General features: G+C 37.6%; 2 protein-coding genes and 1 long non-coding RNA gene across 4 annotated transcripts in view; 2 read left to right on the top strand and 1 right to left on the bottom strand.

The window, feature by feature from the left end:
• The window catches only part of LOC136264644 (uncharacterized), a 70,762-nt gene extending 53,099 nt beyond the window's left edge, over positions 1 to 17,663 (bottom strand). Inside the window, exon 1 of the mRNA XM_066059422.1 lies at positions 17,523 to 17,663. Within this exon, the coding sequence (XP_065915494.1) occupies positions 17,523 to 17,565 (43 nt within the window). The 5' untranslated portion in view covers positions 17,566 to 17,663. The remainder of the gene's footprint in view (positions 1 to 17,522) is intronic.
• LOC136264591 (uncharacterized) lies at positions 3,255 to 7,811 on the top strand. Of its 2 annotated transcripts, XM_066059371.1 has the most exons (12): positions 3,255 to 3,374; positions 3,425 to 3,598; positions 3,647 to 3,742; positions 3,788 to 4,565; positions 4,873 to 5,070; positions 5,122 to 5,367; positions 5,429 to 5,574; positions 5,638 to 6,044; positions 6,094 to 6,228; positions 6,279 to 6,409; positions 6,458 to 6,566; positions 6,615 to 7,811. In XM_066059371.1, the coding sequence occupies exons 4-12, from the start codon at positions 3,930 to 3,932 to the stop codon at positions 6,857 to 6,859; spliced, it is 2,253 nt and encodes a 750-aa protein (XP_065915443.1). In that variant the 5' UTR covers positions 3,255 to 3,374; positions 3,425 to 3,598; positions 3,647 to 3,742; positions 3,788 to 3,929; the 3' UTR covers positions 6,860 to 7,811. The 2 variants fall into 2 exon arrangements, with proteins under 2 accessions (XP_065915443.1, XP_065915436.1); XM_066059364.1 differs by having other exon boundaries at positions 5,429 to 6,044.
• Positions 10,181 to 14,984, top strand: LOC136264651 (uncharacterized). Its single transcript, XR_010705263.1, has 3 exons — positions 10,181 to 10,258; positions 14,570 to 14,692; positions 14,874 to 14,984. It is a non-coding gene; the product is annotated as an uncharacterized lncRNA (long non-coding RNA).
• Positions 17,664 to 20,224: the final 2,561 nt, after the last annotated feature.

Raw genomic sequence — 20,224 nt, 5'->3', positions numbered from 1 at the left:
CTTCAATTAGTCCTTTTGCTTTCTGCACTTCTTTATCCTCTCCACTAAATGTCAAAACATTTGGTAGTTCTAGTCCACCCTGGGGTAGATCTCTCAAATACTGCCTTCTTCCATTCATTTGGCAGGTTATTCTCCCACCTCATTGAATAAATAGGGTGCAAAGTGCAGATATCTTGCTAAGCAGATGGCCTACAATGCTTTCTCCATATAGCACAGCCAACACAAATGGATTGTATGGATTGGTTGTTTACCTGACGCATGGCAGCACTTCTCTAAAATTTGCAAGCCAGAAGTCTTTGTAAATATGGTAGCCATGCACAACTGTTTGAAAAGAAAAGAACATCGCTGCAGCTGACGATCACTAAAAACTGCTAAGCAACTACAGTGGAACCTGTCTATAATGGTCACCTTGGGACCAGATATATCTGGCCTTTATATACAGGTGGCTGTTATAGAGAAAACCTATATAAGGTGGTCAGCAGCATTTTAGTGGCTATGGCCGTTATAAATGAGTGATTATTATTAAGAGGCTCGCGCCAACCGCAATGCAGTAATACTTTAGTACAGAAAGGACAAGGTGAGCTTGTTATGAATGTTGGTTATAGCTATTGAATACGTTTAAGCAATGAAGCCTGATAGATTATATAGTATTCATTGAAAGGCAGGAAGTGTGATAATTGTGCATTAATTGAAACGGTGCCGTAGTGCCAGACAGTTGGCTTAACAACCCACCATAAAAGGTAGCGACCGCTATATGAAGGAGAAAGTTATGTATACAGTGATTCATAGGCGAATTCTTGGTTGGCCGTTATACGCGTTAGACAGGTGACCGCTTAATGCAGACAACAATGCATACATTTGTATGGGAAAATATTTGGAACCTCGTGTCCATGGCCGTTAGGCCACTCCAAATGAGACTGTAGTTTCCCGTCCTCCGCCCGCATCACGTCTAGGCACCCGCATTGCATGTCAATATTGTCATTATTTTCCAAAACCACTTCCTGTGCTGCTTTCTGGAAACTTCTCATGGAGCCTTTTATTTTGCATTGCTAAAAAGCACAGTGAAACCTAAAAATGAACGTTTCTGGTGGTTGCTCACTTGCAAAGAAGCCATTTTCATGACCTTGAAATCCTCTCAAGATCGAGATACTCTAATAGAGCAGTCACATCTCTATAATGAATAATGATAATAAGCCTCCCGCCCGCATCGAATAAGGAAAACACCAGGACAGGAAACTACAGTCTCATTTGGAGTGGCCTTATGCACAGGTGACCGCTTAATCCAGGTGACCGTAACACAGGTTCCACTGTAACAAGCTAAACCACGCGGTAGCTAGCTGAGCTATGTAATGTGACAAAATTACGTGATGAATAGACACAAAAATTTATTACCACGAAAGTCACATATTATAAAGGTTTTCGCTAATTTAATACACACAAAAATTTCTTGCCCTACGGTACATGACTGTTCTATTAGAGTATTTCAACCTTGAATATAGTCATCAGCACAGCTTCCTGGTCTAAACTCAAAAGCAAACAAATAGCAAATCCAACATTAAGTGCAAATGGCTTTGCATATGTAATAATGGCTTGTTTTCAATCAAAAACATAAATAAATCATGGATACACACAATTATCCATTCAATACATGCTGCTTTTTCACCAGAGATTATCTTTGTAACCCTTCCTATGCCTGTGAAATAAAATAATTTTATAAACCTTATCACTTGATCCTCACTAGTAGACCTATACTCTTTACAAAGAACCACTTGTTTTGAGGTGAAGGATACTTTCCAAGGTGCTTTTTGGGATGCATTCTATTAGGGTTTTTGCAAAAACATGGGCTACCTATATTATCAACCCGCTACAATGGTTCATGATGATCAGCGAGTCCATGCATACTGCATCAATATGTTAATCATGTTAAAAATTAATTGCATGTCTCCCCAACTATCAATTATTGTCAATCATTGTGACTAATTTGCTCCATATTCACTCTTTACACAGTGTTACATACATACAAAGAACAGTACGACAGGCTCTTCTGCGATCAATCCGTCTACGTTCTACTTCAAATGTAAAATGTAGAGTGCGGTAAGAAAATCATAAACAATTCCCATAATAAAAGTGATAGCCAACACAAGAATCCATTGATGCACTATCCACAAATCAACACCCTACTGTACACACCAATGGCGAAAGAAATGGGACACAAAGGAGGACAAAGGATAGTCCATGATTCTGCAACAGACAAAAAGGCACGCCTTGGGCCTAAGTGACATTGAACAGTAAAGAAGCCGCCCTAGCTTACCATTACACATGTAGTTCAGTCATGCTTGACTGAAAGCATCTGTTAGCTGGTTAGTCAGCAAATATTATTAAAAAATGACATTCTGTACAAACTCATAAAAAGCATTGTGTTACATACATACAAAGAACAGTACGATAAACTCCTATACAATCAATCCGTCTACATTCTACTTCAAACGTAAAATGTAGAGTGTGGTAAGAAAATCATGGTCATGTTTGGACCTAACCAATACCGCAAAAGAAGTCATTAAAGAAAGGCAAGGATTAATTGCTTTATAAAATCGATGCATACTTTCATGATCTGTATAATACAGTACTGTATTAGTTCAGCATTTAAGCTTCAAAAGTAGTAATCAAGTCTCCTAGCTAGTCCTAACCTTCATTCAGTAAAACTTACAAACATAAAAATGTCTACATAATAACAGTACTTGTAATACTGTTATTTTCAGTACAGCTTTCTTATTTTCAGTACAGCTTTCTTATTTTCAGTACAGCTTTCCTAGCTACTGTACTAAATTATGATACACCCAATGCACATATATAAAAACACACACATGGTAATACACACACATACAAGTAAGCAATATTTGAAATCACACTTACAGTACTAGCAACAAACTCACACAGCACAATATCACAGCATTAACACTATACTGACAACCCACTAAGCTACGCTAGGATATATAGTAGCACCTGGGCTGATAATATTTTTAAGGGTGCTCTGTACAGTTGGCGTAGTCACAGCTAGCTGTCATACAGCTTGCGCTAATGAGATTGTTATGGCTACCATTAATTACTTAATTTGTCTGTGGCTTCATAGCAGCTGTTAGTTTGGTTTCAGGGCGTATTTCAACATGCCATTGCCAAAGAAACGGTGTCGTTCGTGGGCAAACAGCTTACCACACAGGAAGAAGCCAAAGCCATACAACAGTAAAAACAGTAATGGTAAGCAATACAGCATAACTGGTTCATAGTAAAAACATTTTATACAATATTTTTAAAAAAAAAGTAACAACTGCTGGAGTAGGCAACTCGGTCATTGAACATGATGGTACACCTACAAAGTAAGCAGCATTATATATTAATTCTACTGCCACTAACACTCACCTTACAGCCAAGCATCTAGCACTGTCTCGACTAGACCACCTACTGAATCCAGTGTTGACAAGGAGTCTCTCCAAATATCACTAGTGAGAACAAGCAGCAATTCAAGTGGGTCTGGTCAAGAAGCTAATGAATGGCCTTCTCCTAGTATATCCAGGACTGAAGATAGTGAATTATCAGACAGGTAAAATACTATGACATGGCACAATATTTACCTCATAAATATTACTAGTGATGATTTTTGGGATAACAGCACTAGCTCTGTTGTAGCCACTCTGAGATCTCCTGATGCCACTGACAGCACAGATACAGATGACCAAGCTGGAAGGTAAATCAATATTGCTACTTCAAATCTGCTACCTGTTGTATTTAGTGACGATGATGGTGCTACCATTGATGACAATTCACTTGAGTACTCTCCTGAGAGTTTGATTGACGAAGTTGTCACTCAGCTAGAGAAAGCTGGGTGGAACTTTGAATCATTGCTAGAGGGGAAGAGCATCACAGTTTTTGCCATGGATGGTATGCACACACCCACAATCCACCCAGCTGGTGGTCACCATGGTCCTGCTCCTTCATGGGATTTGAACTACCCTGTCCTGACATTTCTGATGAACGGACAATATTATGCTGAATACAAGGGCACCTTAGGAATGATGGGCTTACCAGTAATGTCTGAAAGGCAGTGGATGAAAGTTGTCAGTTGGCTGGGAGGGCATGTTGAGGAGCTTGCCAACTCTTCTTGTGCACAAGTTCGTGAAATGGTTTCAGATCGTGGAGATAAATTTAAGTGGATAGCCTCATTTGATGGCTTTTATCTCACTCGAGGCCATCATTCAAACAATTCTTCGGCAACACTTCACGATACTGTCAGTGATAAGATCGCTTGGTACGCCCACCGGACTAAACGAGGTTCAGGAGCAAACTGGGCTGGGACATCTGCTGGAGCTGAGGGAGATATGCTGCGATGTATCCTGGAAGAAGTTAAGGAGAAGGAATTTAAAATAATCCAGATTGTCATGGACCATGATACCTCGGCTTGTAATATAGTGACGGATGTGTTCCCAGAAATAAGGATCACTTATTGTGGCAATCACACTGCCAAAACCTTCCAACGGGACCTAGTAAAAATAAAGGCTATTCAATGCAAGGTCAGCAAACCAAGTATTGGAAAGTACAGAGGCAAACACGCTTCTCTAAACATGAAATTAATTTAGCTTGCAAATAATTCCGTGTAAAGTGTAAATTACATGTAGGACCCATAAGTACCAGTAGTACAGTGGAACATGTATATTAGGTACACCTTGGGGCCAACCAAAAGTGTCCTGATTTTTCAGGTCAGTTTTACATGTTAGCAAATTATTTGGGAACATTACCAAGCATTCAGATGTCCTCATTACAGGTTCCACTGTAGAGCCTCACTACTCTTGATTCACATACATGGTCAAATATATGTAGTGCGTACCGAAGTGTAAGGCCCGGATAACAGAACAGCTTATCACCAGAGCAAAGAAGTCCCTGCGGAACATAATGGCTTGCCCTGATGTACTCACATCAGATGATCCCCTCAAGGCATTTTCTGAGGCTCTGCTGAACTTCCACTGTCACTACTGCCTGGATCAGCATTCCTCAGAGTGGTGTAAATACCATCCTAAGGTAGATATCAGTACGACATGAGAAACTCCCATTTTTTCTTTGTTGTTTCAGGAAGCAGAGGACGGCACTCCTTACAGTACTCAGAAGCCTCTGAAATGTGTGGAGCAGTCGGATGCCTTTTTACATCTCCTTCAAGAAATGGCCAAGCGACCCCAGGAGTACATCACTCCACAAGGAAGGATGACCACTAATAGCATCGAGGGGTTCCATGGACTTGCCCTCAAGTATCGTGGAAAGAAGGTGGACCTTCATCATTCACACTACATATGCAAGACAAATATGGCAATCTGTCATAAGGTAATGGTATAATTATATTGAATTGTGTACACAATAAATACTGCACCTGCTTTTTCTTCAGAATCTTGGTCCCTTGTGGAAAGTGCTGTGTTTGTGGATGATGGAGGTGGATGTACCTTTTCCTGGAGTCGCGGCTATCTTCAAGGAGCATGTCAACTGGCAGAGACTGCACACACGCAGAGGCACACCTGAGTACCGGAAGTACAAGTTAAAATATATATATTTATTTTACAAAGAATTCATACAAAGAATTCATATTGTACCTTATAGGAGCTCCTTGAAGACTAAGGCTAATCAGCGCCATGAAATGGAGAAGGCGCGGATGGATACTCTGAAGACTACAGGTGTTAGCACTTCCAGCTATAAGGGTGACAGTTTACTGGATAATGGCAATGATGAGTCTGGTGATGAGAACAACAATGGCTCCGGTGATGACTTAGATGATGATGGTTTATTTGTTCATGATGATGATCCAGTTTCTGATGGAGCTGACTGTAACAGTGATCCCAACTGCCTGCCATTGCTATTTGTTTTCGACTGTGAGACAACAGGACTTCACATTTATAAGGATCATATTGTGGAGTTGGCAGCACAGGTAGTGGTACCAGAAGGTGTGTCAGTCAGTACCAATGAGTTCTCTAGTTTGTGCTATACTGCTAGACGCATCCCTAAGCAAGGTAAATTATCTGAATGTATCGACATAACTTGGTACCCTTCTCTCAATAGTTTCAGATTTATGTGGCATATATACCAGCACACTCCACAATCAAAAGCCTTTATCTGAAGTGCTTCCAAGGTTTGTCAACTGGATACGGGACTGTGCACAGGAAGCTGAGCAGCATGGTGAATCATATCGTCCTGGTAAGATATGCAATATCATAATATCCATCACTATTAATTTTGCTGTCTAGTCCTGGTGGCTCACAACGGATTTGTATTTGACTTTGTCATTTTGGTGGCTGAAGTCTACCGGCAGGAGCAAATGAACATTTTCAATTCTATCAATTGGCAATTTGCTGACACACTTCATGACTGCAAACGGGTGAGTTGTCAATAAACGTCTTAATTAGCTTGTCTCTGCTCTTCCCAGCCCAGCAAAGATGGCAGCACAATTTTTGAGGGATGGACTGCACAAGAACGCAGGTACTTCAAGCTGGAGAAGCTTTATGCCAAATTTTTTCCTGGTGAAACATATAATGGTAAAGTAAACGTGTCAGAAACACTTATATAAATATGTACTTTCATAGCTCATCGCACCATGGACGATGTAAGAGCTACAGTAAGGCTTTTCACTGCCACCACACTCCAGTCAGTGCTATCCCAGCTGACCATTTGTAGCAAAGGAGAAGTAGTGTCATCTTGGAAGAGGATGCATGAAGACTGGGCTTCTTCAAAAGAGTACACATCCAGGATGGGAAACTGTATGCCGGCGATGGCCAGACGCTTGAAGGAGGCGCGTCTCACTTACAGTAATCTTCAGTCCACGTTGTAGTAATTATGAAGAGTTCGACAAGCTTCTCAAAGTTGTTCCTCGGATAATGGAGCGATGGCGTCGCATGTTGTGGCAACATTTCTCTGGTGGGGCAACGGAATGATTTCCGCCATCCTTGCCTAATTTCAATGGCTTTTTAAAAAGCCACTACACTGCATCAAATGTTCACCAATGATAAGACACGTACCGTTTCCTTATTGGCTTTGTTCTTTATGCTCCTCATGGTCCATATCCGTGTTTTCCACAATTGGCCGATTATTATTCCGGTCATGCAATTAAGGAAACAATAGGATGTGGTTTGTGTGCAAGTGCGCACGCCCCATTATTTATACCATTTCACTACAATTAGAACTCCTCTGTCATTTTGTACGTGACAGACATGAAAATTTATGACGAGTTACCCAAGTATATTTGCTACAAAAGAGCGTTTGTCATTTTTTGATAGCACCTATGGCGTAGTGGTGAAGACAGGTGAAGAAGGAAGGTTAATTGCTACGCCAAGGTTGAGGGAAAGTATTTGAAGATGGAGAAGCAAGAGGACTAAATTAGAAACGCTCGTTAGTTTGTATAGTGTTGATTAGTGTACAACGAAAGAACCAAGTCTCTAGGGCGTAAACTGTAGAACTAGTTTTAATTTGCAGTGAAAAACTGAAACTCGGGTTTTAATTTGCAGTGAAAAACTGAAACTCGGGTTTTACAGTGAATTTAGTAGTGGAGCTGAGATCAAACTGTTCGCTGGTGGTAGTTTATTTCTAGGAGAGAAGTTCCATTTGATTGCTAAATCCAATTGTGAGATACAGTGGAAACGTGTTACGTGGGCGGACTGTACAGAGCACCCTTAAAAGGCTTCACACATGACATGTCATCATATAAATTAATTCTGGGAAAAGAGGCCAAACATGTTCTCTTGTACACAATTATGTTGGCCACACAAAATGAATATAAAACTGATTGGTAGCAAGAGCATGTAATATTAAATTCTAATGGTGTTAATTACTAAGGCAGGTGTCAAATTTCTAAGGTGTTAATTACTACAGCAGATATCAAATTTCCAATGTAGCCTGTACAAATACAATGTATACAGTTCAGATCTTCTACCAGTGTCAGAGAATCATTCATACTACAAAACAGAAGTTTAGCTCAAAAACAGAAATTTGAGTGACAAATTAGGTGATTTGTCCAATTAAGATCAAAGCAATCGAGCAGCTGCAAATTAGTAATATTTCAGTGATAAAGGCTTTATTTTGCTGATTTTTGTTTTTGTAAGTTTTGGGACATTCTGATAAAATGAAGGACCCACGTGCAGACTAGCTATGCTGTGTATTAGCAACTCATGACAGCTGCAATGGAGCATTGAACTTTTGTACACATACAGAAATTTAAATAAAATCTTGATAAAGCTCTGGAGAGTTACTTATGGTGAAAGCATTGCTATCAGACCAAGCCAGATGGAATTCATGCCATTAATCTTGCTCAGAATTGCCCACATATTTAACCACCTCATTTTGATGAGCTATAGTTTGCTCAATATGGCTTGTTAGAATTGCTTAAGAATAGGCTACTCTAGCAGCAATCCAGGATAGTACTAACACGTCATGATATATGAATGAATATATAAGAATCGTTAGAATGCTCTATAGAAAATATACTACAGTTGAATGGGTCCAAAATGATAAGCAGAGTTTTAGCGTGCCAACCTTCATTTGGTATCATGCTGTTTGCCAAATATTGCTCTTTCTCAACGTACTTTCAAATCTGTAATACATATTTTGAATGAAAAGATATGTGAGTATAAATTGTCAATACAATAGAAACTATTCAATTTTATAGTGAACAAACCAGTGCACCTGGAGCAAAGTCCCACAAACTTCTCAATATTATGGGTGTTAATATTCAACTGTACACAGTTTATGTTTGCTAAATGTGCTTCAGCTTGACACTCTCCCTCAATGTCATATATAAACTCTTACTAGTCGATTTCATGTTTCAATGGTACCTGTCCATACCTGGATGGAAAGCCACTGATTATAAAATTGACTGCATCAGTAATAATAATAATATATAACTTTGTTCATGGGAACAAGTAGATAGGTACTGTATGGACGTAGTATTAGTATGATGCTTTTAATATCACCAAAACAGTAGCTTCTGACTCAGTTATGTTCTTAGTAAGGCCATGACAAATTAATCTTTAATTAAGCTTCACGGACACAGTGGGTCAATGTTTTGGCAAATCCAAAAATAAATGTAAATCACATGATCTCTTCAAGAGTGCTAATAAGGCTGTAGACACTTCAATATTCTGCAAGCAGCAACAGGTGTAGTAGCAAAGGGAAAGAAGGAAATGGAGTTCCATCGCTTCACTTCAGAAGGACTATAGCTTTTGTACGGTGAAGATCAAGATACTCTAATAGAGCAGTCACATAAACTCTAACAAAACAGTCAGTTGTACCTAAAATGATTTACATTTTAATGTATTTTTTGACCTGCCGGGTCATTACGAGAGGGCAAACAATCTGTGAAACACATGATTAAATTGATTTGGCCTAAATAACAATATTTAAAAACATCATGATACACAAAAAATATGTAATACGGCCAAGGGAAGTCTTTGTAGGTGCACAAACAAACATGTGTGTATTATACAGGAACCAGAAAAATGCAATTTTAATGCATTCGTATGCTGGTTGCACCAAAACTAAACAATTTTGACAGAGTTCCATTCCAAATTGATTCACATCAGAACTTAAATACGTTTCAAAATCATATCACATTACTAATGACTTGTTATCAGTTATTGGTGGTATTTCACAAGGACAGCAGAAAAGGCACTATTGTGTTGAGACCCTCAGCAAGGTGAAACTATTCATGTATGAGAAACCCAAATCTTGTGTTTCTAGCATTAGACCTATTGTAACTATCCTAGAAAATGGCTTGCCAACAACCTGTATACATTCACCACACAATGTACATTTAGAGCAACCAGTAACCAGCATTAATGTGATACCAAATCTACTGTATGTCATGATACACAACCCAAACATGTACAGTATCACACGGCCTAAATTTAGCCAACATTACCCCAGTATGGAGTACTGAGACCACATGTGTAGACTGCACAGGTCAAAGCACTTCACTGGTTCTCATTAATAAAAATTTCACTCTCAAATTAATTATTAACACAATGTGTACCAACACAGGAAACCTTGCATAAGATATTGTCTATAATCAATACACTGATGAACCACATGCAGACACAATACACAAGTACACACACCTCCTGGTTTTGTCAACTCTAAATTGTGAATGCAAATGAAGTGGAGATAATACCCCAAGTTAGGGGTAACACTACCAGACAGCACTGGAGATGACAAGAGTTGCAGGCATGAACAAAGAGTGGTGAGTGGTAGTGCATGGGAATAGTGTCTTTGAGGCCAAGACACTACAACAAAGTAGAGGTGTACTGATATGGGCTTTTTGGCTTGTACCAATATGGGTTTTTTGGCTTGTACCGATATCCGATATTGATGCCACCAAAAGAAGCCAATACCTACCCTACAACAACACATGCATGTATTCATTGCTATACTCTGCCAGTGGTGATATACAGCTTGGCAATTCAGATAATTAGATACCCACAAACATTTTTATGCATACTTCTATGAAGTCTTAAACAGATATTTCTGCATTACTCTGCATTCTAATGGCTCGTAAGAAAGCAAGTTTCCTTGGTTATCCTGTGACCCTTCTTTTTATTACAAGGTACTCTATGATTGCTTCATTTGTATAGACTGTGATAAGCTTTCCAGCAATAAACACTAGAATCACATTATTTGTATGGCTTCTCGTAGCATAGCATGTTGCAGAGTGAACAATAAGCCACTGGTACTAAAGAGCCACATGGGTAACATAGAAAACCAATGCATAATCCGTTTATGTACAAACTATTGCTATTGTACAAATATTGATAGCGATATCAGTCCTCCTACTGTTCTGTATCAATACTGATATTGGTAAAAATTATCACATTGGTGGCTGATATTTTTAGCCAATCCGATTATTGGTACACCTCTACAACAACGTACGTATGTTTTTGTAGTTGAATTATACCATAGTAACCAGTGTCTTGCTCATACCACTTATAGTTGTAAGCTGGTAACTTGTATTTAGAACGTTGGACTTACTTTATATCTAGTAATGAATAAATGTAAAATATTACTAGTTACAACCTTTGAGTAATATGTAACTTGTCATTTTTTCTGTAATATGTAACTGAAGTGCATTACATGGCATAACGAGTACTATATGTTAGAGTTAAAGCACCACCGCACGTGTGTATGGAAAATACAGTACGAGGGGGTGCGTCGAGAGGCCAATACAGCACGAGGCGAAGCCGAGTGCTGTATTTGCCTCGAGACACCCCCCGAGTACTGTATTTTTCATACACACAAGCAAGGCGGTGCTTTAAGTGTTATATTGTACTTCCTGGTCACGTCTGGTTCGGAACGATTTTCTCTAGTACTCAAACCGCTACGATTTTCGGTGATAAGGATATCAGTAAGTGTTTAACTAATCTATTTCTAGTCGTAGAACTAATTTATAGGATTAGTTTAGCTAGTTTTAGCGATTTACAATGTCACACACGTGATCAATCGTGCTGTCCGGGTGGAGTCGTGTTTAAAAAGCTTCGTGATCAGATGATCAGTAAGTGTTATACAATCTATTCCTAGCCGTATAATGAACTCGTAGGATTAGTTTGGTTGGTTTTAGTGATTTACAGTGTGTTGTTTACGTAACATTCCACAAATAAATTCTCCGCATAACTGTACTGTATTTGCCCAATTAAGCGCATAACTGTACTGTATGACTCATACAGTTAGTTATGCAGATGATTAGTACTGTATGGACAATACAATATGCGACATTGCTTTGATCCTCCCACGTAAAGTACAATATAATGTTACACTTTTAGAGTAACGACCCCAGCTCTGGTAATAACATGTCTCTTTTGGGAATATTCGTAATTTTATGTTGGAACATCAATACATATATCTGCTATTCATATACACATGAACCTATTCATGATTATTTTATTTTTCAAAGCATCAATACAGCAACTCATAATTGCTTTCACTCACACACAGAATACAGGTACGTGCTATTAGTACTGAATGATGTGTTTATCAAATATCTGATTTTAATTTCAGCATACCTATTAAGCTCACCAGACTTCAACATCACATTTTTTAATACTTGTATTTTCTATGAACTATCACATCAATGCAATACATAACATACACAATTCTAATATATACTGTATGTATCACACAGTATGGTAATATTGTTTAGTAGGAATTGTCTCAATAATGAATGGTGCCTGCCAAAATACTGCCTCTAACAGCTACTCTAGAAATATCTTAAATACTTTAATGGAATAGTCTCAGCGTATCTACTGTATCATCAAATGTAGCATTCAAATCTAAACAAAACTCTATAAGATGGAGGGCTTGTATCTCAGATGGTCAGCATTGCATATCATTGGTAAGTTGAGTTTTTGGATATAACAATTGTTATCACATTCTCTACAACACAATTACTAAAATATCTTATATACTTGTGACAGTACATTGTTAATCGAGCTATGAATTGGACCATCAATATAGTTTTTCAATGTAATACAACAGTGTTTTCATTGTCATATTATTCAATTTAATTATTATTAATAACAGTCTGTCAGTAAAGTTTATTAATATTATTTTTTTTGCCAATCGATGACAGCACATGTATCCCTATCTGTGCTAACAAAGATGACGCTGATTCTAAAATCATGGCATGTACGAAAAGCTATGTTAGTTTTGGCATGTTTAAATATGCTTAAAACTGTGTCTAAAATGCTTTCAAATCATATAGTACTAGGGATCATGAAAGTTTGGGATTTTCTAGCCAAAAATATCACCTTAAAACCAGCCTCACATATAAGCAAATACAAGTGTCTAGAGAGCAGCCAAAAACGCTTCTGATAACTTGCTATGGAATATCTTTAGAGCTGTACCGATATGGGTTTTTGGCATGTACCGATATCCGATATGGATACCACCAAAAGAAGCCGATAACCGATAGTCGATCCGATATTTGCATTACAAATAAAAGTCATAGATAATCTGTGCAAAAGTGTACATTTACCTACTCTACAACAACACGTGGATATACACTCTATGCCTGTGGTGATAGTGGCTTGGGTTTCTATTGTGCAATCCAGACAATTAGGCACCCACAAACATTTTTATGCATACTCCCATGAAGCCTTAAATGGATATTTCTGCATTGGTCCGCATTTTATTGGTTTGTGTGAAGGCTGATACAGTAGGTTTCCTTGGTTATCCTGTGACTGTTCTTTTATATTACAAAGGTACTACGTAACTGCTTCATTTGTTAAGACTTGTAAGCTTTCCAGCAACAAACACTAGAATCACGTATATTTGTATGGCTTCTCGTAGCGTAGCGCTTACTGTACAGTGAACAATAAGCCACTGCCACTAAACAGCCACATGGATAACGTAGAAAACCATTATATAATCCGTTTATGTACAAACTATTGCTGTATAAATATCGGTAGCGATATCGGTTCTCCTACTGTTCTGTACCGATACCAATATTGGTTTAAAATGCTATATCGGTGGCCGATATTTTGGCCGATCCGATTATCGGTACAGCTCTATTTCTCTTATTTAGCAGAATTTTCTACTGACTAACTAACTGACAGACTGACTGCCTACCTGATGCCATCAGACATGTGCAACTCAACAACTGTTAAGGCTACGTGCTCAAGTTTTTCACTGTTAGACATTACTTCAGCCCAGCTGGTGCCTTTTGGCATACCCCACTCAGTACATACAATGCATGCTTCATGGACTTACCTCCTATATCCTCCCATTTAACTTTACTGATAGCAAAAGGTGTTAATTTGCTGTAGCGTAGCATGATGGCTTCTCTACGTAACAGGAATTGTCTGAGTTTTCTGTTGTGATTAGATTGATTGCAAACATCCTTCATGCAGTGTTCTTAAAGCCGTGTATTGGGTTGAAAATGAAGCGTAATGGTGCTTTGCTTTTCCATATTAACTGATATAATTGGGGAGCACATTCAGATGCAAAATTAATTTAATGGTATGTCTGGCGTCATTCTACCTTTCTTGCAGTACGTGTGGGTTCACCAGTAATAATTATGTTACAAAGCAAGTAAACAAGTATAAGAAAAATCAAGAATTTTAAGTTCGATTAAGAATCATAGATATAAAAAGTAGTAAAGCAAGGAAGGTCGCCTACACCTGAAAACATATTAGTCGATATTTAATCCCTAGATTCAGTGACTGAATTAGGGATTAAATGTCCACTAGTATATCAGCAGGTGTAGGCGACCTCCCTTGTTTTACTACTTTCTATGGCTATTATCCCTAATCAGACTCCATTCTTCACCTATGTATTATGTTCTTCAGTGTCCCCATTATATACATATTATTGCTTATCATAAACTTTCAATTTATGAATGTTCTATTAGAGTGTAATATGCAACAAGTTAAATGCATTGAGAAAAACTCCATAGCTAACAAGATGAATTTTCAAAGAATTTGAATCCACAATATCTAATATCCACCTAATAGTAGTACATTAGCCTGTTATGCCTTTTATTATAATTTCATATTCTGTATAGACCAGAAAGGAACAGGAGGTCAGGTACATCCTGCTCCATAAAGCAACTGTGATTACTGCCAGCTACTACAGATATGGTGCAAGTGCAAAGCAAAGGATCTTGAAGCCATATTAGTTTCTCAAGGTATGCATCAATTCTCAGGTCTTCAAAATGTATATGAGTATAAATTTTAAAGTTTGTCCACTGGCTCAAAAAAAAAATTGATGGACAAATTAGGTGATTTGTCCAATTAAGATCAAAGCAATCAAGCAGCTGCAAATTAGTAATATTTCAACTTTACATTGCTGATTTTTTGTTTTTGTAGATTTTGGGACATTTCTGATAAAATGAAGGACCTACAGACTAGTGATGTGCAATATACCGAAAAATTGTCGATATTGCAATATTTTTTTCAATACCGATATTGTAATATTTTTATAACTGATATCAATATTTATCGTATAGTCAATATTTTGCTAAAATTTTCAATATATTGAGTAATATTCTGGTAATTTACAACTTTTGGTGTGTGATTGTGCAATCACGGTAGAAATGAAGCTCAGTTCTGTACAGTTTAGCCATTTTAAAAGTGTCTACCAGTTTCCAAGGCTTGTTATTACCTTCAACACAAATTCTATAAAGCATAGCCGCTAATTATAAACATTTGCCCCACACAATTCATCAAAAGAAAAAATACCGAAAAAGTATCGAAATTTCAATATTTTACCAATTATCATATCAATATCATACTGAAACCAAAATCCTAATATCGCACATCACTACTACAGACTGGCTATGCTGCGTGGTAGTAACTTGTGACAGTTGTATTGAGCATTGAACTTTTGTACACATACAGGATCTTAAAGCTCTGGAATAATTCTGGGGAGTTATTTATGGTTAAAGTTTCGCTGTGCATGACTTGTCAGACCAAACCAGACGGAATCCATGCCAAAACACAGCATTAATCTCACTCAGAATTGCTCACATATTTAATCATCAACTTTGGTATCATTATGACGAGCTATAGTTTAGGCTATCACTATCAGTGCTCACTATGGCTTGTTAGAATATATAGGCTATAACAATCTAGCAGTGAATCTGGGATAATCCCAGTGATGTTGTGCTACTGCTTTGCTACTATTAATTTAACTAGATAATTAGATTGTAATTTTAGTTATTTCATAGTTTATGGATTAATTTGTAATTCAATAATTACATTGCTATGCACTGCTATGGAAGCGTTCAGGGAAGCGTAACTCGAACAAACCACTTTAAACTGCAAACTACACACAGAAGTATTTTCTCAACTGTTTTATAGTGTGTCTACTCACTGAATTGTTTAGAGAAAGCCTCAAGGCTGCCCTTCATTTTTGTTTGCATATGTACAGGACACACCCACCATCTCGTACTGTCAGCAAAAAGAAATTGCCATAATGTGTGTATTGTATACACTGTGGTATGTCAAGACACCTGTAGATGTCTAATAGTGAAACAATAAAGCCTATCGCCTCAGTTATGCTCATCTGTAAGTAGTAAAGAAGCAAGCGAGCAAGCAAGCGAGGGAGGGAGTGAGTGAGTGAGTGAGTGAGTGAGTGAGTGAGTGAGTGAGTGAGTGAGTGAGTGAGTGAGTGAGTGAGTGAGTGAGTGAGTAGATATTCCACTAAACAAAATATTTTTAAATGTAGCAACCTATTGGAAATGTTTTAAGTCACACTGAAGGCATTTTTGGGCCTAACCAACACTGCCAATGTACCATAAAGTACTGTTTCTGGTCTGTAAAAAAGCACAAACCTCCATGATCCTTTACAGTACCACCATACTGTAAATAATATTAAAATCATTATCCACAATACATGTACTAACATCATACAGCAGCAGTAGTGTCATCTATACTTAAACAATAGTTACTGTATTTCCTTAGCAACCAATCTTCAAAAAGCTGTTTGGTTGTAACAGAATTGCAAATGGACTAGAAGGTACTTCCCTGAAAACATTTTTGCCATGGAAACTCACCATATCGCTGCTACTGCCTTAGCCTGGGATAATTACAAAGTGTAAGTCTGCCAGTGTGAGCACCTGTGACAGTGGTTAGTGTTGTAAACAAAATAACACAAACTATATTAATTTGTAGTAGCCAGTGACTTACCAGCTGGTTAAATACAATGTGGTCCCGCCATGAGCTAAAGATTAGCCAGTCAAACTAATTATAGCAATTCACCAGACCACGAAATCCAAGTAACATAGTGTCTTAACAGGCTTAAGCTGAAAGTGAACTTAATTTCAACTTAATTTCCGACTATTTTTCAGACTGAACTTAATTTCAGACTATTTTAAAGCGCAGGGCTTAATATCAGCTTGAGCACACTTCGACATCATGTTCAGAGGTTTGTTTCAGGTCATTGTTGCATGTATTCTTCCTAGCACCTATACAGTGAACTTCTATGGCCAAAAAATGTTTTCAGGCAAGATCTTCCCAGACTGTTTGCTAGTCTGTTTGGTAGTCCATTCCGTGTTTTAGTCATGTCCTTCAGGAACCACATTTAGAACTGAACATAATTTATCTTCTATCATATTGTAGGAGGCATACCTACATGATTCTTGCTACAACTAGAGTTTAGCAGTAAGCTGAGACAGATATCTATTCTATTAACCTTTCAACTAATTAAATTAAACCATTGGTATGAATCTTTTTAATGGCAACATGATCATGGAATGTGCAATATAAGCTATCAATGGCTGCTCAATGAAATTCTTATGGTCAACCAATTCACTGATAAAATCATACAACTATAATATTTCACATCTGCTCTGTCAAGTCACATATATAACACTTGTGCTAGCACAGTACACATTCATCCATTCACAGCTCTCTCCACACACACGCACACGCACACGCACACGCACACGCACACACACACTACATGTGTACAGTAGATGTATAGCTACAAACAAAACACATAAAATTGTTGATTACCTATTTGTATCACATGATCCATTGGATGGCTAACTTTTAGCATACACAAAATCCATTAGACTGTAACCTTCTTACACAAGTTCTGGACAATATTAATTGTAACTTGAAGGGTGAGGTAAGAGTTGTGGATAGATAAAACATTAATGGTGGAATCAACTACCTTTCCAAAGTAGTGGGGATGTTAAAATCCTGTCAAGCTTTAATTTTGGTAATCTTTCACTGAGAGATTAGAAGTTAGTAATACAACCCAGTCAACGAAGATTCAAATGGTTCAAATACCCACCTTTTCTCACCTTTATCACAGCAGTGGAACTTAGATCCATCACTAATAGAATACTAAAATGTGTACAAGAGTATGATAGCTTACACAACATAGTGAATGTTTCATTGTATACTTGCTTTAATTATGTCAATAAACATCTGCACACACAACTGTGCACAACTAGTAGCTACTGTATGTCAGAACTAAGGTGCAATTGAGGGGTGGTTATGAAAAGTTATCCTCAGTCATAATAGAAGTACTGTAATGTCTATCACCATACAGTGAAGGTACAAAATTGAATGAACATGTGAAATCAACTAAACATTTAAAGATGCTATTAATCACCTAGATTACACAATGTTAATGAATTCTATTAAACTGTTAAAGATTTTAAAAAACAACAACAAAAAAAAAGTCAACCATTAATAGCGCTGCTGCCATATGGTGGCATGGCATCATAACTCACTCACAGAATAAACTTTAGCCTCACTATAACTGTGCTAGTACTGAAATGGACATACCTATAGAGGTCCCATTTCTGGGATAACTGGATCCCTCCAGGACTAGTGCACGTTTGTTATGTAGTAGCGTAAAGTGTAACCTTTTATAATACGTAAGCAAATTAAATCGTTCTTCGAGTTTAAAACAAAGAAAGTGTTAAACACTGATGGAGACAGGTAAAGTCAATAGTCGACTGCTTTATCTCAGACGTGGCATGGTGGACACGACACATGCACAACAGCAAAATGGAACAAAACACAAAGAAACCAACTGTGGAATGTAAGTAAACTACGTATATAGAATAGTTCTTTGGAGTGTAATACACCTTTGTAAATAGTTAGTTGGGATTCCATTGTTTGTTTGAGCTGGTTTTTCATTGTGTATTACTGTTGTAAACAAAATCAACATACTTAGTTTTTAGCGAGTATTTAGACATATGGTTACTAAGCAGTTCTGTGTATTGGACAGTTAGTATGATGTGGTTTGGCAATTTGGCAAGTGATACCTGGGAATTTGGAAGTGAATGGGTTAACTCCAAGTAATATCGCATGGCACACACTGACATTACATTAAAGTAACAAGTGGGTGTGTCTAAATTAGTGCCATTTACTGACAATTTTTTCCCCTTTTTGACTAAAAGTATACAATACGCTTACATACTCAAATACACATATAGATATTTGATTTATTTAATTAGTCGATTATGTTTACTTATGTTGTTTCCCAAAAATGTGTACACCCATTTTGTAAGAAATGAAGGCTGTACAGTGCCAGTATAAACCTTCCCGGTAGGTAAACTATCACTTTGATATAGTTATTCTTGAAAAACTGAAGTGAGTTTCTCAACACATAAGTGAGTTTCTCAACACATAATGAATACCTATTTGACTATGGGCTTTATGGGTGTAAGCAACCAAAAATGGTATATCTAGCTTCGTATAGGCTACCAGAAATAACGAATTCTTCGAGGTGAAGGGGGGAGGGGGAGGGAAATGTCCTGTACTTACATTACAAAACAATTCATGAATTAAGAAATAGAGTAAAATGACAATATTTACAAATCCAAACTAAATTATACACATTGTCGCTATTTAGGTAGTATTAACCATATGGGCACCTGGTTTTTAGACGTAGTACAAGATGAACTTGTTTATGATATGTACAGTATACAGTAAATTGTATGGCAAGTGCACACCTCTACTGTGTGTTCCTTACCGGATGATGTTAATAATAATTTGCAAACTGAGATGAACACTATAGGTAGGTACTGTATAATTTTCAGCTAAATGGTAAAAATATTATCTACATGTCTACAAATGGATCAGTCATACAGTTATGTACAAGCCACGGCACAGCTCTTTTCACTTACATGTATCTATAGATACAACATGGAATAAGCCACCACTACCCTGCCAGTACAAATTCTTGTGAGGTGAGACTGTTTTGCTAAATTTGGTGCAGTATTGAAATTTAGTATCGCAGTATAAATGTCATGGTTTTTGCATATGGACGACAGCTAATAAACCAGGTGGCACGTATTCATAGCTGGTCGCATGCAAGCCTGGTTTGGCAAAATCCAAGTGTACTTGTGTATGTCTGTCCACGTGTGTTCGTGTCTGTACGTGTTTGCTCCCTCCAACCCTAGCTCACCTTGAACCCACCAAACACTTACCTTCATACAACTAGTGTTTTTGATGCTTGAGTTGTTTGGTCAGTGCCAATAGCCACTACGTACAAAGAAGGAAGCAAGCTCATAGTACAAGTTATCTCCAGCAGTGTGTAAAATGTTATGTCCTGGAAAAAAAATTAAGCCTGTAACACTCATTAGAAAATTCCTTAAATTTTGTAGAAACTTATCAGAAGCCCTTTGATCACTTAATTTAACTGTATCCAACAAACACCAGTGCTTCTTCATTTATGAAGGAACATGGTGCTATAT

This window comes from Dysidea avara, chromosome 1 (assembly GCF_963678975.1).
Source record: "Dysidea avara chromosome 1, odDysAvar1.4, whole genome shotgun sequence".
Classification (NCBI taxonomy): Eukaryota; Metazoa; Porifera; class Demospongiae; order Dictyoceratida; family Dysideidae; genus Dysidea; species Dysidea avara.
Note: the sequence above shows the minus strand (reverse complement) of the source record. Positions and strands in the feature narration are given on the sequence as shown.